The sequence below is a fragment of the Pyrus communis genome, chromosome 1 (assembly GCF_041283825.1).
Source record: "Pyrus communis isolate YQ-2024b chromosome 1, ASM4128382v1, whole genome shotgun sequence".
Lineage (NCBI taxonomy): Eukaryota > Viridiplantae > Streptophyta > Magnoliopsida > Rosales > Rosaceae > Pyrus > Pyrus communis.
In genome coordinates this window covers 14,029,228-14,056,227 of record NC_142565.1, presented here as the reverse complement: position 1 = coordinate 14,056,227, position 27,000 = coordinate 14,029,228, and the positions used below count along the sequence as shown (strand labels likewise).

The 27,000-nt window shown below is 38.0% G+C and overlaps 3 protein-coding genes and 1 pseudogene across 4 annotated transcripts; 2 read left to right on the top strand and 2 right to left on the bottom strand.

Moving 5' to 3' along the window:
• Positions 1 to 1,002: 1,002 nt before the first annotated feature.
• Positions 1,003 to 2,519, bottom strand: LOC137719859 (AUGMIN subunit 5 pseudogene; annotated as a pseudogene). Its single transcript, XR_015961849.1, has 3 exons — positions 2,446 to 2,519; positions 2,084 to 2,302; positions 1,003 to 1,725 (listed from the first exon to the last, which is right to left on the bottom strand). The product of XR_015961849.1 is annotated as an AUGMIN subunit 5 pseudogene (transcript).
• A 4,246-nt stretch (positions 2,520 to 6,765) lies between these two features.
• LOC137720408 (protein SKIP34) lies at positions 6,766 to 7,347 on the top strand. Its single transcript, XM_068459476.2, has one exon. The coding sequence runs from the start codon at positions 6,882 to 6,884 to the stop codon at positions 7,179 to 7,181; it is 300 nt and encodes a 99-aa protein (XP_068315577.1). The 5' UTR covers positions 6,766 to 6,881; the 3' UTR covers positions 7,182 to 7,347.
• On the bottom strand, positions 7,337 to 10,829 carry LOC137720407 (exosome complex exonuclease RRP46 homolog). The gene is made up of 8 exons (XM_068459475.2): positions 10,556 to 10,829; positions 9,853 to 9,966; positions 9,635 to 9,735; positions 9,077 to 9,097; positions 8,543 to 8,615; positions 8,398 to 8,465; positions 7,816 to 7,942; positions 7,337 to 7,682 (listed from the first exon to the last, which is right to left on the bottom strand). Exons 1-8 carry the CDS (start codon positions 10,659 to 10,661, stop codon positions 7,582 to 7,584), a joined length of 711 nt encoding a protein of 236 aa, XP_068315576.1. The 5' UTR covers positions 10,662 to 10,829; the 3' UTR covers positions 7,337 to 7,581.
• A 14,560-nt stretch (positions 10,830 to 25,389) lies between these two features.
• LOC148699217 (uncharacterized) lies at positions 25,390 to 26,229 on the top strand. The gene is made up of 3 exons (XM_088682860.1): positions 25,390 to 25,485; positions 25,577 to 25,657; positions 25,743 to 26,229. Exons 2-3 carry the CDS (start codon positions 25,604 to 25,606, stop codon positions 26,220 to 26,222), a joined length of 534 nt encoding a protein of 177 aa, XP_088538986.1. The 5' UTR covers positions 25,390 to 25,485; positions 25,577 to 25,603; the 3' UTR covers positions 26,223 to 26,229.
• The last annotated feature ends 771 nt before the right edge of the window (positions 26,230 to 27,000 follow it).

Here is a 27,000-nt window from a genome sequence, read left to right as displayed (position 1 = left end):
TCAATTGCCTAATATCTCTCAAATTATTAATATACTTTTATTATATAGTCCACATGTCATAATATAATAAGCTTACATAACGGTATTTTCAGCGTATTTTCACTATTTTATTTGAGCTGATACAGAAATCCGAAAAGAATGGAGGAACAGAAAGATACAAACAGCAACTTTGGTTTTTGGCATTTGGGTTTACACGACGGTTGGTATTTGGTACCATTTTGCTTTTTTGACTTTTAAGTAGCTTATCGCTTCCTTGAAAACTTGGAAAACAAAAGAAACAAAAACAGTGGGATTCTTCTTCCAGCCAATCAGCAACCCATGAGGAATGGACACGAGTGTAATTGCAGCTATTGTATCCAAAGCCCAAACAAGTTCCCGAGCACAAGGCCCAATTTTAATTGGGCTCCACCTCAGCCTAAAGAACAAAACGAAGGGCCAGGCCCCAAGTAACTTATTACACCTAGGGCTGGGCACGGGCCGGGCCGGGTCAGGGATTACATTTTTTAATATAAGAACCGGACATTACCCGGCCCGGTTGAAACGGGCCGGTTCGGGCCGGGTCCACAGGTCCTTTTTTTTTTTTTTTTTTGGTTGTTTGAAAAAAAAAAAAAAATTGTACAGAATACAGATTGCAAACTGCACAGATTGCAATCTGCACAAAAAACTGCACAGATTGCAAACTGCACATTATTTTTTAAATCAAGCAGCTGGATGTTGTAGACTTTTAAACACCTAAAAATAGAGATTCAAAAGATCCAAATTAAGTTACTCACAAGCCTGCAAATCAATAATAGTATATATATGCAAGCATGAGACTGTATCCACAAGGATTACTTTAAAACCAATTTACCAGTTAATTACGCCACACTTAATTTAAGAACGAAAGTTGATTGATTTGAAAGAATAGATTAAAGAAAACTTCTTTTTAATTGAATATCCTTGCAAAGACTAAGGATAAATGTTATAAAAACATGACAAATAATGGACCTATCACTGCAAGTATTAACAAAAAGAGGGGGGAGGGCAGGGAGATCATATTAACACCAATCTTTGGCTCAGTGACTATTAAAAAAATACGACGAAGGTATCTTGTAGTTGAACAGCCTTGTCTGTAGAAGCTAAGGCAAGGAGAAAAGTGAATAAATTCCTCATATCCAACAAGACTGACAAGGAAGTGTTTACCTTAAAGTTTCTGCATCAGCTCTAACATCAATTGTCTCTATCTCTCTGGAAATTAAAGATTTCAACCGTGACGTGTATGAAGTAATTGCCTGAAGCAATTGAGGGGGATTCTTCAAGCCATTCACTATTGCAGCTCTGACCTCATCAGGTAATTCCCCATCAAAATCAAAACCTAACTTGGCTGCTTCTAACTGAGGATTCAAATGAATACCACTTCCTTCATATGCAGGAAAAGAACTGCGAATTTTTTCAATCATATGTGCTGCAAGAGATTCACAGGCCTTTCGGATGTTTCTTTCCCGAGTGGTTTCGATAAGAAGCACATCATCTGCTGCTTTACTGCCCTTAAGAGTTGAATAAACAGCTTCCTTTTCACTGTTTGAACCAAAGCTGTTAACCAATTCAAGAGATGAATCAACACCTGACCTTTGAGCATCCCTTGCTTGATTAACATAATAACGAAGACGTTTATGATACTCTGCAAATATCTTTTCCGCTTCATCACACTGTTGATAGTAAGCCTCCAACATTACTTGCTTATGCCTGCATCAAGATCAAGGATATATCAACATAGCCCGCAATCCGCATTGAATAACTTGAAATACTATCCTGTGGCTGTGAATATCATTTGAATTTACACGGCCTTCCAAAAAAGGGGTTATTTTTTTTGTTGTGTGGATCAATGAACTAAACACAAATTTTCAAACAACAAGACTATTCTCAAATAAACCTTGCAAAGAGGAATAGCACCGTGTTTCCTCTCTAAATAATCTACATAGCTCATTTCATTCTTAAATATGATGATAATGACATACCATGATAAATTTAACGTTACAAAACAAGTTTTCAACCCAACCAAATCATGTACTGGAGTATGCAAATGTTTAAAAAAAGCTCAAACCTTTTTTTAGAGCGTTCATCAAGCATCCTCTTCCGTTCAGCCTCAGCCCTCGAAACCTCCAACATTCTGGCCTTCAAATCCTTCCTCTGTCTCTTCACAATGTTCCTTAATTTCTCCACCTCCTTTACCGCCAAGTCCCTCTCTTGCAGCGCGGGCTCCCTGGTCTCTGCCGCACTCGCAGCCTCAATTGGCTTTGACTTACATGCATTAAGATTGCAGCTTCAATTACCAATTTTAGTTCAAAAATTGTAACAATTCGAAATTTTTCTGCAAATTTAAATACCAAAGTATTTAACCAAACAACTTAAAATCTACAAACAACTTAAATTTCTGCAAATTTAACCAAACAACTTAAAATCTACAATCTATAAGCAGATCCATAAAATTCAAAACCAATAAACAGGTTTCTGCTAGTAATCAAATCGCAGCAGTCCATATAATCAATCGAAAAGCTTATGCAATCATAGCCCCAAAAACCCTAAATTCCCAAATCAGAAACCCTAATTCATAAATTACCTAGGAATTTGCAGGATGATGGTAGTGTTCTCGACGGCGAGGTTGGTGTCGACCGTGTGGTGGTGGTCGGAACTCACGATTGGGGAGGATTGATGTAATGTCGACAGACATAGTCGAGGTCGACAGTCACAGACTCACTATGAGTCTCAAGGAGTCGAGTCGAGTCGAGTCAGTAGGGGTGGAGAATCGATGGAAAAAGATGGGAGCGATCGAGGTCTGACTCTGAGATGAGAGAGTAGAGAGGAGAGGAGATTTGGGGAGTGGGGGAAGGGAACTGTCGAGTGTCGACTGTGGGAGTCTCTGGGAGAGTCTGACTGTCTGAGACTGAGAGTCTGATCTGAGAGACTCTTGAGTGCGATCGTGCGATCGTGGTTTTAATCAACGGATCAGATTAAATCTTAAATTTTTGGAAGGTGGAAACGGTTCGGGTCGGGGACCCGTTTCCTCAGCAATTACGACCCGTCCCGCCCCGCAAATAACATGGATCCGCCCCGCCCCGCCCCGTTTCAGATTTTTAAAAATAGGACCCGCCCCGTACCCGCCCCGATCCGCTTGGACCCGCCCCTAACCGCGGGTCCAGGGCCCGTTTGCCCAGCCCTAATTACACCTTTATTAAACTATTTTAGCTTAAATTAAAAAATATAAAAGTAAGAAGTTGCAGTTCAATTGATTACAAATATTTTATCTTATATTCAGAACTTCGAGTTTGTGTTAGGGGTGGGCAAATGGGCATGGACCCGTGGGTAGGGGCAGGTACTAGCAGTTCGGTACGGATTGGGGACAGGTCTATATTATTTATATAAAAAACAAAGCAGGGCAGGTCGGTTCCAAATTTCTAAAGACATGACCATATCCATTGAACCTGTATGCTCAAATCTCACGCAAACACACGAGCCTCACCAAGCCTAGCCTCACTCAGTTTACTTTCCCGAAGACTCTCCCAAATTCAGACCGAATCTTCTCTCCTCAATCTTCCCTCTTGTATCTTGATCTCCTCCGTCTCAATCTCTCTCTCCAGAGTCCAAACTAACTCTCCTCCCTCTTGATTCTTAATCTCTCTCTCTATGTCGAACTCAAAGGGATGAACGATGAAGTTAGTTTCTCTTTGTGTCGAACTCGAAGGGATGAACGATGAAGTTGAACGACAAATTAGTCATCTTCTCCGTCTAAGAAGACGAAAATTGCGAGGGGCCGTCCTTTTTAATTTCTTCAATTTTGAATCATTATCCAAGAAGAAGAAGATTTAAACCTTCAATCTTGCCCCAAAATTAACTTCGATATTCGTTGTCTAATATGGGAATACCCATATCCAGATTAAACTTATCCTTCCCATTCTTTCACCTATTCATCCTTGTTTAGTTCTCCCTCAGAATCTTAACCATCAAGTATTTTCAATTTTTTATATTGTCTCTTTGATTGCTGAGAAAAATAGAGGAAATGTTCAATCTTTGTGGTAATGCAGTTGTAAAGTTTGAATCTTTGATGGTGCTCCAAATCGAAGAAAATTGTTGGATCAAATAGATTGGAGAAGATGAAGGGGAACAACTTGCTTGTTGTCCACTCAATTTGGTCCGACTTAGCTGATTTCACAGCGCTCTTTACTTGTTCTTGACTCGCACGTCTTGAGGATGATGACCGAGGAAAACGGTAACTACATCTGGGGGAAACTTGTTCTCCCATGGCCGATTCCTTTATGTCCCAACTGGCCTGTGCCCACCCCTAATTTGTGTTGCTGGGAAGATGTCCAACTTTTTGTTTTTTTGTTTTTGAACAAACAATATTATCTACACTAAGGGGGATGAGAGATGGGCTTAGCCTCACAATGGGCTAAGCAATAATGTGGTTCAAATTCGGCTTTGGCGAGAAACGAACCTAAGACCTCTTACTTGCAAATGAAGAGGAATATCACTAGATCGAGTAATAAGTGGCGGGAAGATATCCAACTTAGCCTCATATCTAAATGATTTACGAGTGCTATGGGATTGAAACCAAGTTATTAAGGACTGAATTATAAAATGTCAAAGAGAGGAGATTTTTTTTTTTTTGGTCGGATGATATATTTTATGTTAGATGGATGTTAGATTAGTCATCGACGGGGTTCAAACCCACGTCGTCATGCAAGGGCTTAACTCATTTCCACTGCTGTGGTAAATGACCACTTGCACAAAAAAAAAAAAAAAAAAAAAAAACCAAAGGAGAATAGAAATGTATCAACGATCATCGCAAGTGCATTTATGTGAAATTTGTAAATGACTCATTTTAAGTAAGGATTTGCAAATGTTAGATCCCACATCGCCCATAGGAGTGGATCCTCTATGCCTCATATGTGTACATGCCCACCTCCTTTAGCATGAGGCATTTTGGGAGCTAACTGGCTTCGGATTCCATCGGAACTCCGAAGTTAAGCGAGTTTGGGCTGGAGCAATCCCATGATGGGTGACCCACTGGGAAGTTGCTCGTGAGTCCCCAGAAACAAAACCATGAGGGCATGGTCGGGGCCTAAAGCGGACAATATCGTGCTATAGTTGAGTTGTGCTTGGGATGTGGTGGAGTCCGGGTCGGGTCGAATATCTATGATCGTAGCCGAAGGCTAAACTATGACCGTATGATTGTAGCCAAAGGGTAAACATTCACCTATGATCGTAGTCGAATGCTAAACTATGACTGCATGAACGTAGAAGGCTAAACATTACCATATGATCGTAGCCGAAGGCTAAATATTCACCTATGATCGTAGCCGAAGGCTAAACTATGACCGTATGAAGGTAGCAGAAGGCTAAACATTGACCGTATGATTGTAGCCGAAGGCTAAACATTCACCTATGATCGTAGCCAAAGGCTAAACATTGACCCTTTGGTCGTAGTCGAAGGTTAAATTATGACCGTATAATCGTAGCCAAATGTTAAATTATGATCATGAGATCATAATAAAAGGCTAAGTTATAACCAATTGATCATGGCCGAAGGATAATATATGACTGTGTGATCGTAACTAAAGGCTAAACTATGATTGTAGACACAAGCTAAACTATGATTGTAGCCAAAGGCTAAACTCATGATGATATCTCAAGTCGAATGAATTTTTGCAAAGAAAACATTTTTCCTCTACAAACCCTAAATGATATATGTTTGCAGGAAAAAAAAACGAGGCAATGTGGGAGCCAAAAATTACTCCACTAAACGAGCCACTAGCATGCTAAACATAAGGAGTTGGGCTAAAATAAAGGAGCATAATCAGATACTTCATGGAATGTGGAATGTGGAACATGGAGAAATAGAAGGAAAGTGGGACTTGGAGCCCAAGACTTGAATGCCTATAAAAAGGCTAATAATCCCACCAGAAAAAATGGGGGAAAAAGAGAGTATAAGATCGTTATATATTTTATAAGCATTCTGAACAAACACTGACTTGAGCATCAGAGTGTTTGTTTTTGCAGGTCCCCCCGCCCTCATTGTTGCCAAGATGGTGTCCAAGGCTTCTCAATGTGTTCAAGATTATTTGTTGGTGGAGAATTGGAGTACCTGAAATTTTCCACGCCAACAAAATCCCTTACCTAGCATGATGGTAATTAATTTGGCCTGATTGGCCTTTGTGTTTTGTTGAAATCTCCTTGGATTGACCATTGAGAATCTTTTGGATGCTATCTTTTATATCATTTTAATATTTGCAAAAAGTTGCTAATGGTTTATGATCTGGGAACATATGCTTTTGATACATATTTTGACACCGATTTTGTAGGCCCATTTTATAATGTATTTCAATGATCCAAACAGTCTGTATTTTAGTACATCATTCATAAATCATCTTGCAAAAAGTTAGACAAATCCAAAAGCTATTATAACATTCATTTGTAGTGAGGAAAATTGATGAATTCTCTACAAAGAAATACTAAATTTCCAACGGTCAATATGGTTTTGCATTTGGGTTTAGTAGACATGATCTTTGAAGTAAGATATAAGAAATAAAAAGTTCATTACCCGTTTTTAATATAGTAAAACAACAATCGCTTTTACTTAACAAAAAAAAAAAAAAAAAAAAGGAGTTAATTTAAAATTTATAAATTCTTTTAAAATTTGACAACAATACTTAAATGTATTTAATAGAGTATTTAACAATCAATATAATTTATGTAAATAAATGTATTAAGTACAAGGTCCTCCCTTTTAAAACTCAGCCCAATTTCGATATTGTAGAATGTAGTTGGCAAAAGAAAATAAAAATCTTCATTCTTCTCCTTTAGCAGCAAAAACACTTTCCAAACCTTCATTCATCAATCAAATCATGTGTTACGGTCAGCAACCACCCTTCTCCAGAGACAACCCGACCCCACAACGCGCCGTCCGACCGCGGAACGACAACGCGGTGGCGGTCGCAGATCTGCGCGGCCGCCTTGCCCAGACGGAGGCGCGGCTGGCGCGAGCCAGGGCTCGTGAGGCGGAGCTCAGCCGTCGCCTCGAAGACATGAAACGATTCGTCTCCGTCATGGAGATCCTCGAAACGTTCCTCAAACGACGCTTCCGCGAGCAACAGGAATACGTAGCCCGACTCTTCTCTCCCTCTCCCCTGCCATCACGGAAGTGAAAAAAAACAGTCGCTCTCTGCGACATTTTATCGAACACTTGGTGCGCATAGCCTTCCCCTTTTATTTTGGGTTCATTTTGCTGGGTCTGGATTTATGTATGTATTATACAAAATTACTACCAATGTAATGCTGATTGTTCGAAATTAATCATGTGTTATTCTGCAATGGTGCTTTTTATAAGAGTAATTACTACTGTATTATAACCACTAATTTTTTGTTCTTCCAAAATTAACAAAAGGGCTACATTGAAAGTAACCGTATTACATTGATCTGTAGGTTCATACAGTGGAGTACAAAAAAAATGTTTTTACATAGGGGTTCAAGATAATCGAGTAGGGCTGCGAAATCTAGCCACAGAGACTTTATGCTACACGAAATCTCCAGGATGTAGATTCAAATTCAACCATCTGATAGCAGTGGTTGCAAGCTCTTTTGGAGAAATGCAGACATCTTTGCAGTGGCAGCGCGCCCTCGTTCTAAACAGTGAAGATAGTCGTCGACTGGAAAAATATAGAGTGAGGACTGGTCGGATCAAGTATCGTAAATCTTACTAACACAACCAGTATAGCATAAAACACCAGGAAATTTCCCATATTGTTAGATTAGAGAGGGGAGATGAAGAGTGGTAAATACCTGACATTGCTCCCTGGGTCACCGAGGTGATGATCCCGTGCTCCATGGGTTCACCTCCCACCTGTGATCCTCCTTGAAGGATTGTGAGAGCGTTTGGGAAGACCAAGTACGCAAACGCCTTCATTTTCTGCCGTTACAAATTCAAACACCATTAAGGATGGAGAAATACGTAATGCCAAAGATTGTGAATCACCAGGTAAGGTATGGGTTGAGGGCGCAACAAGTCATAGTTCAAGGTATTACCAATATAGAGACAACGAAAATACACAAATTCAAACATCTCACATACAGAGATTGATGTGCCGTAAAAGAAACAGGTTAAGGGAAGGGTTAAGGATGGAGTACATAGGTTCAACTTATACAAATATAACTGCATTTAGCACGTGCACACATTTAGATATGAAAACAACCCAGCTTCTATAACTCTGGAAAGCTTATAGCTTGGTGCCTCACTTCCTTAAAGAAAATGGATATGTAACGAAGACATGTATGTGCTAATACGATCCTCCTTAAAGAAGCTATAGAATTTTGGAGTATAATTGAACTACAATTAGATGTTTATAGAGATGAACTAAGAAAAACCTGCTCTTCCAGCTTGCTGGGGTCCAAAATGACGTATCCACTCTCTGCCAGGCAACAACATATGGCAACTGCAAAAAACATAAAAACACCTCAGGACATATTCATCAAACGAAGGATAGAAGAGCAAAACATAGGTCTCATTTACCAGCAAGATGTTTTAGAGGAGCCCCAGCATCAACAAGGGCAGCACACGCTGCATTTATGGCACATGGGAGAAGCTATACACGTAGTTGTTAAGGTACTTCTACTTGTATCAACACGTATAGAAGATAACAAAGAAGAAAGGGAGAAGCTAACATGTTCTTGGATATGTGCAAATGTCAAACAAGATATTGCATGCCTCGAGGTTATTCAACTCATAAAAAAAAAAAAAAAAAAAAAAATACCTGTTCCTTGTGCAGTATGGAACCTTATGTAACATGAATTCACTCCATGGGAGTTCTAAAATACCTTTTACCTGAGGAGCTTGAGAATCCTGAGCTTTGACATGGAAGACTAGTCTGATTTTGTCAATTAACTGATTTAACCTCCAAGGGACGTTGTAATGCCGTCATTTAGGATCAGAGAGAAAGGGAAAGGCACCCAGAGAATAACAACACTACCAGCAGGCAGCACCCCAAGGTTTTATAATTATTTTTATACTCCCAATGTCCAAAAAATGCAAAACGTTTAAGGATACAGCACCATCATCATTGACAACCTGCAACAGAACATAACACTTTTTAAACAAATGGATGATAACTTGACCATAGCTGTAAACGAGTTAATAACAAATACCCAAGGAAACTGAAGAAGTATTCGGTGACTCAGTTACTGGGTGTATAAAAAGGTCAAAATCGCATACATGAAGATAAACAAGAGATGGGAGCTTATATTACTAGATGGACATAACTTCAAACAAAATCAGCATTTAGGGAGACAACAATTAGTAAACTGGTTTTGCATAGCTATTCATCTTACGGGTTGGAAAAACTACATAATCTAGCCTGTCTCTTTAATACATGACTTATAATTGGCGGATGCATTTCTATGCACAGGCTCAAAAGCCAAACCACAGTTACACTTCCTGGAAACTTTTACCTGTCTACGTAACAAGGGCCAATGTCCATATTTTGCACCATAAGCCCTTTAAAACTCATAAATTTAACATGTCCTTAAAGTGATCTACTACTTGATTCTGCAAAACAATGACTACGATTCGGACATAATGTATTTCATACAAATAAAATCACCTCACCTGAACAATGACCGAGGTTGTGGTATTTGGGTTTAGAGTCAGTATGCAGATGCTTTGCAAGGTCCTCTCCAATATCATCTCATATTCCCTTTCAAGTTTTCCTATATCATGCAAAAAAAATGTTCAAATTAAACAGAAAGAACAGAATTCGCCGCACTCTATGTACACATTGTCCAGTCCAGAGCAATAAGAGTAAGTTAGTAGAGGCGAAAACTCACCACTCTGGCCTGTTTTAGGCTTCCAAATAACCTCTATGCAAGCTTTTTCGGGATTTTCGTTCTTCTTTGTTCCTGCTTTAGGTCCATAAACAACAGCAAGAACTTTCGTATCTCCTATAGAAAGTTAAAAACCAACAAAACAAACCTAAACATAAATATCAATACCAATAATAAACACAGTTAAAGAAAATGAAATTCCAAATTTTAGCCAAAACCCACAAAAAAGTATTAACTAAATTGGGCAATCAGTTAAAATAATCAGAAACCAAATCTCAACTGTTGGACTTATCATAATTAAATATGGATCACAGAGGTGGCAAATCAACACATTGGATTGTTATTAGGTAACCATTAAGACAGGTGTACTTTGATTTCACTATAATAAGGTGCATTACACCATCATCACCACTACCAATCTCACCACCATATTACGTAATCAAACTAAAAAGGGATTTTGATGATTACCCATTAACAATCTAATAGGTTGATTTGCACCTCTATCGACGACATATCAATTGAATATTGATCACGTACTGAAAAACCGATCATTTCAGCAATTTTGAATAAAAACAGAATTTCAGTAGCAATAATATTCCAAAAGGCGGCCAGCCCATTGAAGAAGAAGACAAGCTAAAAATACAGAGTAGAATGGCCAGATTGCGCAGATAGAGAATATATGTGGATTTTGAGGTGAAGTAAGAACCTTGAGTCCAACTTGCAGAGCCATGAGCGCGGTTGAGGACGCTGCGAGAACAAGCCAATGGTCTCAACTGGTTTGGTGTGCGTCCGTCGACTCTGTCAATTTCCATTGTCTTTCGCTGTTAAAATTGGCGAGATTGATTCTTCCCAGAGTCAGATTAACTGCGATGCGAGTTCAATCATCAATACTGGTAGCTCTGTGAAAAATTGTAGCCGAAGAAGAAGAGTGGGGTTTTGGGAATGGGCCGTTAGGGTTTTTGAGGGTCAATTTTGACTTTGTAATCCTGTGTTTGTTGGGAAATTTTAATTAAACGTGTAACCTTTTTTTACACCCAACTTAAATTTTAAATGTTAATTATCTATTTTACTCTATTGCATAATTACTATTAAATTTTTCAATAAACCCAAACACTATAATTAAACCTTAGCATCATCATTTGTTTATCATACGTTCATTCCGGTTAAAACCCTAATAGTTCTCATAGAGAAAAATAAGCTTTTCTATTAATGAATGGTGATTTTGAAGTTTTGAATCTTCCAACTAAGGTATGACTCGATCTATGAATATTTTATTTGTTTGCTTCATCTTCGGATTAAGTTTCATACTTATTATATTATATTGTATTTGTTTTTCTCTGTCGTCTGTCTACGCCCCAAAACACCATTGCAAGGACTTTTGATTAGTAGTGCAAAGACATATAACTTGATTCTTGGTGCAAATAAAGATTGCCCAACCACATAAACCTTGACCACTAACTAGCAGGTGGCATGTCTCCATCCAAATCCAAAGCGTCAAGGTCAAATGTTTCTAGCAAAGTGATGGACTGAACTGGAGCTTGCATTGCATTCTCTGGAAAATTCAAATCTATGGAAGGATTTCTTGGATCCCAAGTCTATGGATGGGTTTGGTAGTAGAAAGAAAAAAAGCAGCCATGAAAATGCTAGTCATATGCAATTATACAGGGGCAAAGGACGCCTCTTTGAAGAAAAAAAAAATTCAATTAGAGATGTTATTTTATAAAAGGAGTAGGTGTACATATAACTTTACATTTTGAATTGGGTTTAAGAGGATAGTTTAGGTAATAAATTTGGGTTTAAAGAGAAATTAATTCTTTAATAAAAAAACAATATGGGTGAAGAAAGTAAGTTGGGTGTAGAAAGAGGTTAAATGGGTTCAAATAAAATTTCCCGTATTTGTTTTTGGCCAACTACACATAGGCTTTACGAAGCAATACGTAGGAATACGCACCGGGTAAGTCTAAATGCTGGTTTGTGATTGCTTTATGAAGTATTTTTTAGCTTATTTGCTTGTGCTTGAAGTTTGTATTAGAAACATGTTAAAATTTTATTAGAAGTTTAAGTGCTTGTTAAAGAAAACACTTAGAATTTCTTTTTGAAAAGCATGTGACAAGTAGGGGTGGGCATTTTCATGGGTCACCCACCCAAACCGACCAACCCACCTATGATAAGTTGGGTTGGGTCGGTTTTACACTCTTAAAAATTGAAACTTAGGACATAACCCATTGGAGGGAGCAGTTGAGGTCAGTTTTCAACATTAACAACCCATTCGAACCTGACCCATATGCCTATGTTTCCTTAGTTGTTGCAATTGACAGAAGTATAGAGCAAGCCTTTTTTTTTTTTTTTTTGAGAGAAAAAGGAAAAGGAGAGAATTGGCAAATGATTGTCAACCACTGCTCTTTCTCATCCCTATTGGAAATTCCTTCACGAAGTTGGCTTTTACAGTATCTATAGAATGAGCACTGTGAATTATTTGCTTCAAAAAGATAGTTGTAGGAATGAAAGTTCAACCTCGATCGAAATACAGATGAGATAAAAAGTCCATCATTAGGGCAAACGATGCAATAGCTTCGGTTAGAGCAAAGCCCAAAATGGCATAACCAAATGATTGTTTAGCCAATGATGGATTTCTATTATCTACCACTTGAGTTTCTTTTTGGTCAACTACTATTTTTGACTTTACACTTGGCATGCTTGGGTTGGCTTAATTTCAGGACTAGCAAAATATTGTGATTAATATACTAGCACACTGCATCAATTCACAGATAAAAACCTCCATTACAGACATTTCTCCTATAGTCTTTCTTGCATCCAATGCTTCTCTAAGCTCAGCGTGCAGTCATAACTACTTACTCCTCCCTTACTGTTCTATGTAATCTCCCCTTATCCCTCACTCCAAGTCTCAACCCACCAAACCACCCAACCCAACCCACTAATTATTGGGCCGGGTGGGTTAGTCAACCAATTTTTCCTGCCGGCAATGGTTTGGATGATTGTCAAACCGACACCCCTTGATCGGCCAGTGGATTGAGGTTAAATCCGAGCCGACCCTTCCGTTGCCCACCCTCAGTGACAGGTGTTTTTCAAAAAAAAAAAAAAAAAAGCTTCTAAGATATGTCAAAGTGCTTTTGAAAACTAAAATCAAGTTTACCAAAAATCGAGAAAGACTTCAAATTAGCCCTGTACCAAAGTTCCTACAGGAATATAACTTTCACGGGACTGATTTGTGGAATTGGAACAATTGGATTCATGGAAAATTATGAAAGTTAGACACATAGATCTTCAGCCTCTTAACTTTGTCCTCCAATTGGCCTTGCACCAAAGCTCCTACGGAAAGTCCATTTACCATCAAAAGCCTCTTAAGCGTACATGACACACCCCGATCCCAATGTCCAAAGGACAACGGGATGGCCACGTGTTGACCGACACCCGAGGATGACACAAGCCATTTAATGAATGCATATGCTGAGAACAAGTGAAACATGCATATAAATTTCCCGCGAACTACACAATGTAATATTTAAATATAAACCTTACCAAAATAATATAATAATATTCAGTCGTCAAATAAAATGATAGTGATAATTCATGACATGTTCAGAGCATACATCTAATTTAGAATACAAGGGGAAGGTATAGCAGAAGATGTTATTACAAGTGATGTCAAAAGCAGAGTGGACAACACAAAATCACTGGTAGGGGAATGCCTCGTAGCTCGAATTGTATGCCTCGTTCCTATATCCTGAGGGGGTGCAAAACAAAACATGAGTAGACCAAGTTGATATATATGTAATACTAAAACAGTTATTCAACAATGTACTAACCCCCAAAGTTTATGAAAACTTAGTAGTATAATATGTAATAGGTTTTCCGAAAATCCTAGCATGCCATAAAACCTTCATAAAACATATATACATCTATATAGTGTGCTATGTAGTGGTATCATATATCAGTATCTTACGGCCAAAGCCACCAACCTACGCCTAGCCAAATCCAATATAAGTATCTCCTGGCCGAAGCCACCAACCTACCCCCGGCCAAAGCCAATATAACTATCATCTCCCGTAGGCAGAAGAGTGACCACTAGATAAGCACAAAATCATTGAACATAATCTTTCCAAACATAAGTACAGATATCTCAACGGAGCTCAGTAGCTCAAATATCATATCTTAAAACATCTTCATAGTATATAGTCATCAATCATATATACTACAAAGAACATAAAATCAATAAAGCTTGAATGTAATAAAGCGTAAATCCAATTTACTCATAAACGTTTTAGAAAACGTAATCAATTAATCATGCTTTTCATTTATGCATTTCTAATAATAAAATATGCATTTTAGAAGGGGTCCACTCACAAATACTCCGTCATTGAAGAGCCGTGCGAAATAGAAGAGATGGAAACGCCGCTAATAATTGCACCTAAGCACATAAAAGGGTCCAATTAATAAAAGTCTACCATAACGATTGAATTTCTAAAAACGGACGTCATAAACGGATTTAAGACATCTAAAAACATAAGGGGGGACCTCTGGTACCCCACATGCCACCGCATGCGCGGCCATAAGGCGGTGGCCCCGACAGCCATACGTCGAGATGGGTCACCGGAAAGTTGGCCGAAAAAGTCACTGGCGTCGTCGTCTACGGCGGCAGAGCACAGTACCTCAGGTGGAGGCGCATGTGCTCCACGTCCGACCAAGGCTCGCCCTCACGCGAGCCCACGCACAGGTCCACGCGTTGGCTAGGCTCAGGGTTTGGGTCGGTCCGATTTTGGGTTTTGGGCCGGTTCACTTTGGTTGGGCTGGGCTGGGTGACCTGGCCCAAAGGAATTTGGGTTGAGGTTTATCGGGTCGGGTCGACCCATTTTCAGGCCAAAGGTGGTCGGTTTCTGGGCATACTTTTAAACGTTCATAACTTCTCCGATACTCAACCAAATTAAGTTATTCAAAAACCAAATTTGTAGTACTCAACGAGATGAAGAGAATGGTACCTTGCATGATAGCTAACTTGTCGTGGTTTGGTCGGAAATTGCCTCGAAAGTGGTGGTGCTTCCCAAAAAAATTGGCGAAGCTTTCCCCGTGAGATTCCTACGTCCAAATATCACCAAAACTTCTCAAAACTACATTCAAACATACACGAAGACACGATCTACAACTTTTGGAAGAGATTCAAGGCTTACCTTTGCCGGAGAATGTGGAAATTCGTCGGAAAACTCAGTGAACAGTGCAACTACATTGTGTAGTGATAGAGGAGGTGTTTGGAGGGTTCCTTGTTCGTTTTAAGCTTGTGGTTTCAACCAAGGAGCAGGTGGTGGTGGTAGTGGTGTCATTGATGTTGTTGTTGTTATAGGTGTAGTACCCTCGGGGAGGGTAGTTTTTGAGAAAAGAAGGGGGAGGGCTGAGAGTTGAAGGAGAGAGTTTAAGAGAGTGAGAGTGTTTAGAGAGAGAGAGAGAGAGAGAGAGAGAGAGCTTGATATTTTCAGAAAAAGGGGGGGGGACTCATGGGTACAAGGGGAAACATGTGGGCCCTAATGGCTCACAAAACAATGTCACTAAAGATGAAATACGAAAATATCCGAAAAATGGCTCACATATGGCTCCAAAACAATGTCACTAATGGCTCACATAAAATCTTCATTATAAATCCGAATTTAAAACTGTTTGTGCCTACGCGTTCATGGCGATAAGTACGTTAAGAATCATTTAATAAAATGAAAACTACACGTTTCAACGAGACAGTCAAACAAAATCAACTCAAGGGTAAAAAGGTAATTTCATAAGTCCATTAATAGGAAAATACACTAAATTCGGGATGGAGTTTCACAGAACAAATTGACTAAAATTGAAAAAAAAAAAAAAAGTAATAAAGTTTTCTAAGACCAATTCTTTAACAAAACCTATGAATATTAATTAACATGAAAAAAAAATTTGGTTAATTTTTAACATGAAAATATAGGAAATAATACATTTATCAATGCCTAGAGTGTAGCACGTGTGTATATCATGTTTTGATACCATTTAACAATTTAAGCATCCAACGTAATCAATTGATAACTAATAAAGATGCAATGATTTTTGAGCAACTTTTGCCAGACTTCTAATGTAAAATTCTCTCAACAATACTCAATATCATTTCACACATATTATGTTGAATTCATTTAATTACTAAATATGAACACTTGATGTGTCATATTGTACTATATATTTTACCATATTTTTAGTATTAATTTATTGGTTACTTTGGCGAAATTTGAGACTTTGAATTATATTTCCAATGTAGCTCATTCAACTTCCTCTTGAGCGTTAAGTACTCAAACGGATGAATTTTAGAGTGATTCCAATTGGTGGATGTTCATGAGTCTTTCAAGGTGATAATATCAAAATTCCAGATTCTTCTACAAAGCCTTTTGACCGTGACAAAGAAAAAAAATGCCCATTGTGCAGCTTTCCCATATTGACATTTTTGGATGTTTTGAGTATTTTAAAGGTCAATATGGCATATTTTGAGGAAGGTTCTATAGGAGGATTTGTTGGGGACGTCTTAAGCTTTGAAAAGAGACCTTTTGGAACCAAATCAAAGTTGATTTGCTCAGTCAAAAGTCTATTTTTCTGAGAAGTTTGACTTTAAATAGGAAACATTTTATTTGCTAGTTTAATATTTTGTTTTATGATTGTTCATAACTAATTTCTTTTGCTAGGGCGAGGCCACGAGTCTTAGCAAGAATATGTAGTTTTTTTTTAGTTTACTTATGATATTATACATGCAGGTTTTGAATTATTAATTACCATGTTTGAAACTATCTAATAGTGATAGACACCACGTCTTAAGGGTTGCATGATTTTTCAAAAGGTTTTCACAAAATTTATTGAGTCTTGCATTTTCTTGTTCAATATGGACATCACGGATGGGGTGCATGTTTGATAAGTTCTATGTTGGGGGTCCAAGTAGTGCATATTTTAGGAAAATCTAACCTCAAAATATGCATGTGTAAGTCATAAGTAATTGGAAGATTTACATAGGATTGTTAAAGTGACGGCGGAACTCTAGTACTTAAATTGGTTTCCAAAACTATTTTCTTTTGTTTTCTTTACTTTGCCAATTTATTTAATTGTTTTTAATTAAATTCGTTTTTAATACTTTAGGTCATAAAATCAACATTTTCCAAACGTTTATAATTAATTAAGATTTGATTTTAACATAAATTATTCATTCAATTCCTATGGAGAATGATCTTGCTAGAGCCATCTATACTACGATTACCTTATTTCTCTGGGAAGTTATTTTAAGTGTTTTATCCTTCCTTTTGCATGTCGTAAAAATCCTATCAAGAAATTGAAAAACAATTTTTTTATTTTGTGTAAAAAGGGAAAAGGAGATCAAGCTAGGAAAAGGATCATCGCGAGATCCTTTTCCTGAGAATCCGGAGGATCCCGTGATCATGACCGTTCATCGTACACCGTGCGATCAGTTTTCGTTAGGTACTATTTATATTTAATTTTAAATTTTAAATTTCAAATAATTTATGACCATGCGATGTACAATGAACATATATGATCACGGGATTCTCCAGATCCCTAAGAAAATGATCCGGCGAGAATCCCTTTCCATCAAGCTACACCTTTAGTACCAGCTGAACTTTGGACATTATTCCGCTTTGCCCTCCCAACTTTTAATTAACTCGTTTTTGGGTCTCCTCGAACTTTCAGTTAGTGCCAATCTTTCCCCCAACCGTCAATTTTGTCATTATATTTTTTGAAAACCAGGCCGTTTTAAAAAGAAAACAAACTTGTGTGGTTGAAATACAAATATTGGCATGAGATCAACATGAATGACATGAGCAAAATAAGTGAAAGGTCTAAAACACTCTTGTATAGATTTAATAAGAGTTGTTTATTGACACCCCACTAAAAAATTTAATTAAATGAGAGAGATGATATACCCACCCATCAACATTATTTCTCCACCCACTTTTTAATGATACTTTAAATTACAACTCTAACCATTTGCAAAATGACTTATAAGACCATCTTTAACTATTTTATTATTTTGTTTTTGTATTAAATTATGAAAATAGAAGGAACAAAAACATGAACCCAGCAAGTTGAAACCACCGCACACGACACTTGAATCCACTGTTTTCCTCATCTCTTATGTCAATTCCTTCCCATCCATTCGAAATCTTCATCAAACACCATAGACCCATTACAATTACCTTAAGAAGTAATTGGATTCTCTCATACCCATTTGACGTGGTTTTGATTTCCCTCTTCTACGATTAGTCCTCTACTTGAGTTGTAATTGCAGAGAGCAACTACGAGGTCAACCGAGGATGTTGCTCATCCTCATAGTCTTGATTAAATTAGAGACAAAGTTGGCTGACGGTGAGAAGGGGGTTGCTTGCCAACGAGTGGGTGGATGTGTGGTATTGACTAATTTTCTTTGTAAGGGATAGTTTAGGAATATCAGTGGGTGAGAAAAGAGTGTTTTTCATTTTTACCTTTTGAGTGGGGTGGGAAAATAAGGTGGGGTGGGGAAATAGAATTGTGGGGTGGGTCTAGTAGCTCTCTTAAATAATCATGTCCTAATATGAAATGACTCTTTAGGCCAGAATTTTAAAAAAAATAATTATTTAATGTTTACACCCCAAATCCTTTTTAGAGAGATCTAATCGCGAATAAATATATATAATTTTGTATATACGCTTGCATTATCCGATCATTATATTTTTCCTCAAATGTGAAGTATTATGCAGCATAACAAAGGTAATCTAAATAATCAAATGTTTTTTAGATGGTGTAGTAGTAGTATTGTTTTCTTTTGTTTTGTTAAAAATTATTTAAGAAATGTTTTCTATTTTATTTCTTATGATGGATGGGGGTGCAATTTCGTTGAGGTATCTATGATTGCAGAACCGAGAAACTGGAAGGGCTAATTGTTAAATTGTGGCCCTTTCATAAATTATGATAATTTCCAGGGTGACACAATTTCAAACTTAACCGCTAAAAGTTTTTGAAAATTTCTACACAACCAGACAACATATGAAGCAGCAAAATTATGCACGTTGTGTTCGTGGTGAAGACAAAGGCTTGGAATTTTTTCGGAACATAGGAAAACTTGGGATTGGTTTGGCGTGTGGGGTGTGTGGAGTACTGTGTGAGGTATGAGGGTAGTTTCGGTTAGTAAGTGGGGTGTATTTAAATAGTTTTTAATTTAAAAAGTAGGTGTGGAGTGTTTTAAGTAAGCGAGGTGTATTCATAAGAATAATACTTTGCTACTCAAAGATGAGTAAGAACTCCTACTCAAAACGCTTAGTGTTTTAATCTCAAAACTTTTTGCTTATGATCAGAATCGTTCATACTATGAATCATATTGTAAAGATCATCTCTACAAAAAATAAATTAAAAATAAGGTTGTTTAGTCAATCTATTATAGTACATATATAGACGGTTCATAATGTTTTTACTAATACTGTTCATTTGTTTTTAAACAGTTTGATGATTAAATGTCCTTAGTTTTAATTGATTTTTTGAAGAGGCGATCTTTATAGGGTGATTTATAATATGAACGGTTCTGATTATAAACACGAAATTCTATAAAGCACTAGTAGAAAAATATGTTTGCGCGACGGAAACTTGCGCGACGAAGCAAATTTTGTCACGCAAAGTATGTTTGCGCGACGCAAAACACAAAACGTCGCACAAAAGACCTTTGCGCGACCAAACTTTGCGCGACGAAGGTTGGCGTCGCGCAAAATCGCTTTGCGCGACTCAGATACATTTGGGTCGCTCAAAACATCTTTGCGCGACGCCAACCTTCGTCGCGCAAAGTTTGGTCGCGCAAAGGTCTTTTGCGCGACGCCAATCTTCGTCGCGCAAAGGTCTTTTGCGCGACGTTTTGTGCGTCACGCAAGATTTTGGCGGCAAAACATGAATGTTTTACCACTTTTTTCCTATTTTTAATTTATTTATTTTGTACTCATAAGCAAAAGGGCAAAAAGAAAAAAAAAAAAAAAAAAAAAAAAAAAAAAAACACACACACACTTTTTTTTTCTTTGCTTTTCTTTTGGGTTTCTTCCATTGCATTTTTCTCTTGTGGTATCCACTTGTGTAAATGTTTTAAATTGACGATCGAATTAGTTCATTGTATTCATGTAGGTTTAAAGAGTGTAGCTGTAAAAAATCATCAAAATCAAAGTTAAAATGACCGTTAAATCATGATTTTTCGTTTATACCCATCGAAAAGGTTTGTCCCATTACATAATCTCTGAATATTTGTTTTTTGCGATTTTTGGCGTATGCGATCTCGAAGCATATACAAACAAGTTTTACGGTTGGATCGTTGAAACTAGTTTCATACAATGCGTATCCCATCAAAACAATAGATTCACCAACACTTGGAGTTTATTTATACTTTCATTAAGTATAACATAAGATTTTCTAGTATCCATTTGTTTAAATATTTTAAATTGATGATCAAATTTGTTTATTGTATTCATATAGGATCAAGGAGTGTACGTGTAAAAAATCATCAAAATCGGAGTTAAAATAACCGTTAAATCGTGATTTTTTGTTTATACCCGTCGAAAAGGTTTGCCCCGTTACTTGATATCTGAATGTTTTTTTTTTTCAATTTTTGGCGTATGCGATCTCGAAGCATATACAAACAAGTTTGACGGTTAGATCGTTGAAACTAGTTTTGTACAATGAGTTTCCTATCAAAACGATAGATTCACTAACACTTAGAGTTTATTTATACTTTCATTAAGTGTAACATAAGATTTTGTAGTATCCACTTGTAATATTTTAAATTGACGTATAAGATCTCCAAGTATATACAAACAAGTTTGACGGTTGGGGTTCTTGCATTGCCTTTTTCTTTTGTGGTATCCACTTGTGTAAATGTTTTAAATTGACGATCGAATCAATTCATTGTTTTCATATATGTATTTACTGAGTAGATTTTAATTTATTTATTTTGTACTTATAAGCAAAACGGGTTTTAGTGTTTTGGGTGATGTTTGAGTCTTTTGGTTTGTTTTAGTGTTTTAAGCGTTTAGTTTCGCATTCTTTTAGTCTAGTTTAGTGTTTTAAACTTTATTTTATTCCAGATTCTTAATCTTGTTTTGTTTCTTGTTTTAGGTACTAGTTTATGACTCGGAGTTCTCATCCGATTCGTGAACATATCCTGGAGTAAAAATAAAAAAAATAAAACAAAACATGTTCATAAAAAATAAAACAAAATAAAAAATAAAACAATACACTGAATAAAACAAAACATGTTCATAAAAAATAAAAATAAAATAAAAAAAAAAAACATGGCAAAATGATGGAGCCTTCACAAAGGTTGTTTACGTGAAGCCCCACTACGTGGCAAAACTCTAGAAGCGGAAGGCATCGGAGCGAAAGGCATCGGAGCAGGAGGCATCGGAGCGGGAGGCATCGAAGATAGAGCATTCGAGGCCTCAATACTGGGTGGAACGCTAGATGACCCAGGAAAAAGGTGCCTCTGGAGATAAGCCGCAAACCTTTGACGGTCACTTTGAATTCGACCTTCAGATTCTTGCAGCTCATCAAGCTTTCTCTTCATACCCGTCGAATAGTTATTTGCAAGCACATGCAAACTTCTATTCTCGTACTTAAGCTGTTTGATCTCTTGCTTAAGATTTTCCACCTCTGCCATCAATGATTCCACTTGACGGGATCGAGCAAGCAGGCGTTGGCCCATGTTGGACACAGAGCCCGCACACTGAACACTGAGAGCGAGGGACTCTTGAACGGCCAACTCATCGGACCGTCCTGAAAGCAGCCTACTATCTTTGGGAGTAAGGAGGTTCCTAGCTACTATCGTAGCTGTTGTTGCATCCGTCATCACGGAGTCTTCACCTGTAAGAGGGCCATTAGAAGATAAGAAAGACGGGCACCATACATTACCTTGACGCGGCGCAACCGGATCACTGCTGAGACTCAAATCTAAGCAAATGTTAGATGGGTTAGCCATTTTCAAAAATGTTAAAAGAGAAGGGTTGGATGGAGTAAAATCTCAAAGGGCCGGAGACGATTTTCACGGATGGGCAATCTTCAAAGTGTGCATGTTAGAGGTGATCGATCACCTCTATAAAGACTTTGCGACACAACCACCGGATTTTCCTGCGTAAATTTCGTCAACACTCTTCAGACACAATCTCGGCTTTTCATATCTCTGACAAAGTTGAAGACGCGTGGAGGTTTGAAATGAGAGTAGTGAGATATGTCTCTCATTTTTCTAGAGAGAACAAAGGGCTTCGGGGTTTACAACAAATAATATTATTATCCTTCTGCACAGGGGATGGGAATGGACAGAAGAGAGCCGTTTGGCTCTGGGCTCGAGAAATCGAAGGGCCGCTTATTCAGAAATCGAAGGGCCGCTTATTCAAAGATCGAAGAGTCATCACTATTTGAAGTTCAGAAATCGAAGAGGCGTCGTTCAGAAATCGAAGAGGCGTTGTTCAGAACTTTTGTCGACAAGGGTAAAAGAACAGTACCACCACTTGCTATTGAGAAATCCCTATATATGTCGACCTTCATCTTTTATGGCAAGGCAGACCTGAAGAAAATGCCCAACTCTTCCTCACCTTTGAGGGCGCACTCCCAGCAAAGCCTTTCGAAATACTCAATTTTTTCTTCTTCCCCAAAGAAGATACCAGATGCCTGGTGTACAGATGACCCAGGAGGAAACGGTAGATTGAAGCATGTGGAGACAAGCACAACAAATACATGTGCTGATTCATTCACCGCTTCTTCAAAAGCAAAGGTATCTCATATCATCAAGGTCAAAAGCAAAAGTATCTCATATCATGCTCTTTCCCTGTCTTTTTCTTTGTCCTTGTTCTTACTCGCATGGCAAAGTGAAAGAAGCAATCAGCCGGCACTTGGAGTCAGTCTTCCGATCTGGGTCCGACTGCCTGGAATCTATTCCCTGGTTGCTTACCTAGCGTTGCTCTCGAGTAGTCATCTTCAGTTGTAGCATGTGGAGACAAGCAACAACTGCATATGCTGAGCTATCCTCTAACCCTCTTCAATACGAATTGGAAAGATTGAACAAAGAAACAGATAAAAGGAGGAAGCTCAGACCTTCGGGGGAGACCAAAAGAATCCTGCTGCCCAGTTCAAGAGTAGCACAAAGGAAAATCAACAAGTGGAGGAGACCAAAAGAATCTTCCAGCCCAGTTCAAGAGTAGCCTGTGGAAAATCAACGATTGGAGGAAACCAAAAGAATCTTCCAGCCCAGTTCAAGAGTAGCCTGTGGAAAATCAACGATTGGAGGAAACCAAAAGAATCTTCCAGCCCAGTTCACGAGTAAGCCTGTGGAATCACCAAGATCAAGCCTCAATGCAATCACCAAGGAGAAGATGGAATTGAATAATATATGTAAAAAAAATTATTATGGGTTTATGTGAAATAAAAATTGAACTTGAAAGGAGTAAAGTCACATTTTTGGTAATTTTTTTAAAGTTAATTCAATTAACTAAAGTTGATTCAATTAACTAAAGTTTGTCTACAAATGTTGTCCCGAAGGTTGGACATAATCATTACTTCCTATTACAATTATTAAAGTTAATTCAATTAACTAAAGTTGATTTGAATGTGATGATGATGGAGATATTTGCATAGGTGATAGAATCTTGCTGACAACTTTCGATATTCAGATGGAATTTGCAATTAACATCTAATATAGTTTGAGATTAGCATCTAATATCTTCTTTAAGACAATTTTTTATATTATATTATCAAAAGCTGTAATATCTTCATGTTCTTTAAGACAATTCTGCTTCTCTCAGGTTGAAGAAGATTTCTCAAGCAGCTATAATTTATTTTGAGATTAGCATCTAATATCTTCTTTAAGACAATTTTTTATATTATATTATCAAAAGCTGTAATATCTTCATGTTCGTTTATCTAATTTGAATTAGCAGCAATGCGATTTTGTTTCTGGTTTCTTCGTTTACATTTTTGTGTTGGTTTGGCTGTTTGATGATCCTCTTATCTGATGCTTGATTTGATTTCCCGGGAAAATTATATTTAGAAAGCTAATTAATCGAGTTATATATGGTTTGGATGATTGTGTGAGCCCTTGACAACTGTAACCGGACATGAAGCACTTGATTTTCCCTCTTTCTTTCCCTCTTTCCCTCCCGTATAAACCTCTTTCCTTCTTCCCTTTTTCCCTTTTTCTTTCCCTCTTTCCCTCTTTCCCTCTTAATCTAATAGACCACTTAATATAATTAATAGACCACTTGATTTTCCCTCTTTCTTTCCCTCTTTCCCTCCCGTATAAACTTCTTTCCTTCTTCCCTTTTTCCCTTTTTCTTTCCCTCTTTCCCTCTTTCCCTCTTTCCCATATATTGAATCCAAATTTGATTTTTAAGACTCATCTTTCTCCCTCTCGTTCGCAAGGCAGTGACGCCAAACTCGAAGCCGACGCAAATTAAGTGTATAGATGTCGCATTTGATCACTCGTCGTCGGAGCGTGACCAATGAGCCTCCTACACCCCTTACTGAGGCTACTCCTATGGGGCCCCAGGTGCCTGTCTCATCGACGTCATCAATATCCATTCACCCGCTCAGTGCACGACGACCTCACCGACGTCGTCGTGAGCCGGACCCTTCTGATCACACTTCCGCAGCATCCAGAGTCGAGGGTGAGGCCTCCCATCCAGGTAGTTTTTTTTCTAATTCTTGATGACTACGTTGTATTTTTTTTTCATTTTAAAATTATTATTTTTATGATGCTAAAAATTTGTTGGATTGTGAAATGCTATACTATTAGGGGAAGTTATGTTGGATTGTGAAATGCTATATTATCATTTTGGGAAATGCTATACTATTAGGGGAAGTTATGTTGAATTTTTTGTGAAAATTTAAGCTTTGGGTTTTCACCATTTAAGTATTTTTGGCCAGCTAAAAAAAAAACTAGGGGGCCTAGTCGAATGCTGAAGCCGGCACAGAGTGTACGTTTGACTGGCTCCAAGATCAAGATTGAGTATGACCCATTACATCATGGAGCGGCTACAGCTCAACAACATAGCATCATCGCTAGTAGCTGTGGTGTTGTTATTAAACAAATTTGTCCTATGCAGTGGGAGAAATGGGCAGAAATTCCAGATTGTACGAAGGATTTGGTGCGAGACAAGTTGTCGGTTAGTGTATTAATTTTTAACCTTTAACTACTTGGTTCTGCATAAAAATATTGTTCTTCTTGATGTTCTGTATATTCATTTTGACTCACTGGATTACTTAGGTATGTATCGAATCTAGTAATGAAATTAAATCATCCAACTCTTGTATCTCGTTATTTAATTCATTTTGATCTATTTCATCAATTTTTGAAATTACCTCTTCTGTTTCTTTTTCAAATTCATAAGCTAATCTTATCGATTCTTGTTTATTATAATCTTGTACTTTATGCCATGTCTGAGTTGCTTGTTCATGAATGTCATTGGGTTCATAAATTATTTTTCCGATTCTTGCATTCTTTTCTTCATAAATTAACAGAAGAAATCTGTTGCTGGCAAGATAGCTCGGGAGTCAAAGACACTTCTCCACCATTCTGGTTCGAAGCCCTTTTCATATAGGCTTCAGACACGACGTCAGGTAAAAGTATATTAATTTAGAAATTTTATACAATTTATTTATTATTATTGATTAATAAAATTTTCTTAATGTTTTTTTTTTCTTTCTTCAGGAGGGTTCTAAGTTCCCAGAGATCGACATGTTCGAGGACGTTTACGTTCGACCTGGAGATGAGACCACTGGGCAGCTTCATGTAAGTATATGTAATTGTTATTATTCTTATATGTATGAATCGTTCAAATATTATTTATATATATGTTTTTTCTTTATTATTACAGGCTCTTATGGTGGAAAAGAGCACTACTGTTCTCCAAGAAGCAACATCGCAACTTCCCCCGGAGACCCCAATTGAGGACGTCATAGTACCTGATGATGCAGGTTTTCAGATTTTGACTGATGTCCTAGATCAGAACTTCGGTCTTTGTCACGGCAAGGTTGTTCGGTGCATGGGGAAAGCACGACTTCGTGAGACTGGTGCCTCTTCTTCCAGATCAAACACCACAGAGGTCGATTCATTGAAGGAGAAAGTGATAACCCTAAAGGGTCAGCTTGAGGTCCAGGGCGAGCAGATGAGGGCCCAGGGTGAGCAGATGAATGAGCAAATAAGGGCCCAGGGCGAGCAGCTGCATACTTATGACGGACAGATGAGAGATCTTATACGAGCCATACAGATGACCGGCCTCCAAATCTCACTACCAATACCTGATCTTGCTACACCTTCAACCTCCGAGCCACTTCACCCTGCCGATACCCAGTAGCCACTTCACCTAGAAGATTACTTGTAGTTTTTTCTTTTTCATTTGGACATCTTGTATGTACATTTTCATATATTGTATAATTAAATACTTTTCTTTGGTTAATTAATTATTATTTAGAATTTAATTACAATATTATTAAAAATTAAGAAAGTAATATTTTTTACCAAAACCAAATTTCCACTTTGCGCGACATACAATACGTCGTGCAAAGCATGTTCCCAAGTTGCGCAAAGTATCTTTGCGTGACGTAGACTGCGTCGCGCAAAGTATCTTTGCGCAACTTGGGAACATGCGTTGCGCAAAGACACTTTGAGCGACTATAGTCTACGTCGCGCAAGGATCTTGAGTGACGTAGGTTGGGTCGTGCAAAATACGTCGCGCAAGATCCTGAGTGACGTAGGTTGAGTCGCGCAAAATACGTCGCGCAAGGATCTTGGGTGACGTAGGTTGAGTCGCGCAAAATACGTCGCGCAAAGACACTTTGCGCGACGAAGCCTTTACATGCGTCGTGCAAAGAAACTTGCGCGACGGATGTTGAGTCGCGCAAAATACGTCGCGCAAAGTGTCTTTGCGCGACGATGGGGTTACTTGCGTCGCGCAAAGCCTTCTGTCACTGCCTTGCCGCGACGTTTATGCGCGACGTTTTTTGACTTTGCGCGACGTTTTTTGATTTTGCGCGACGAAGGACCTGCGTTGTGCAAAGTGTTTTTTGTACTAGTGAAGTGACAATGAACAATTTTGAAAATTTTTAAGTAAGAGTTCCTACTTATCTTTGAGC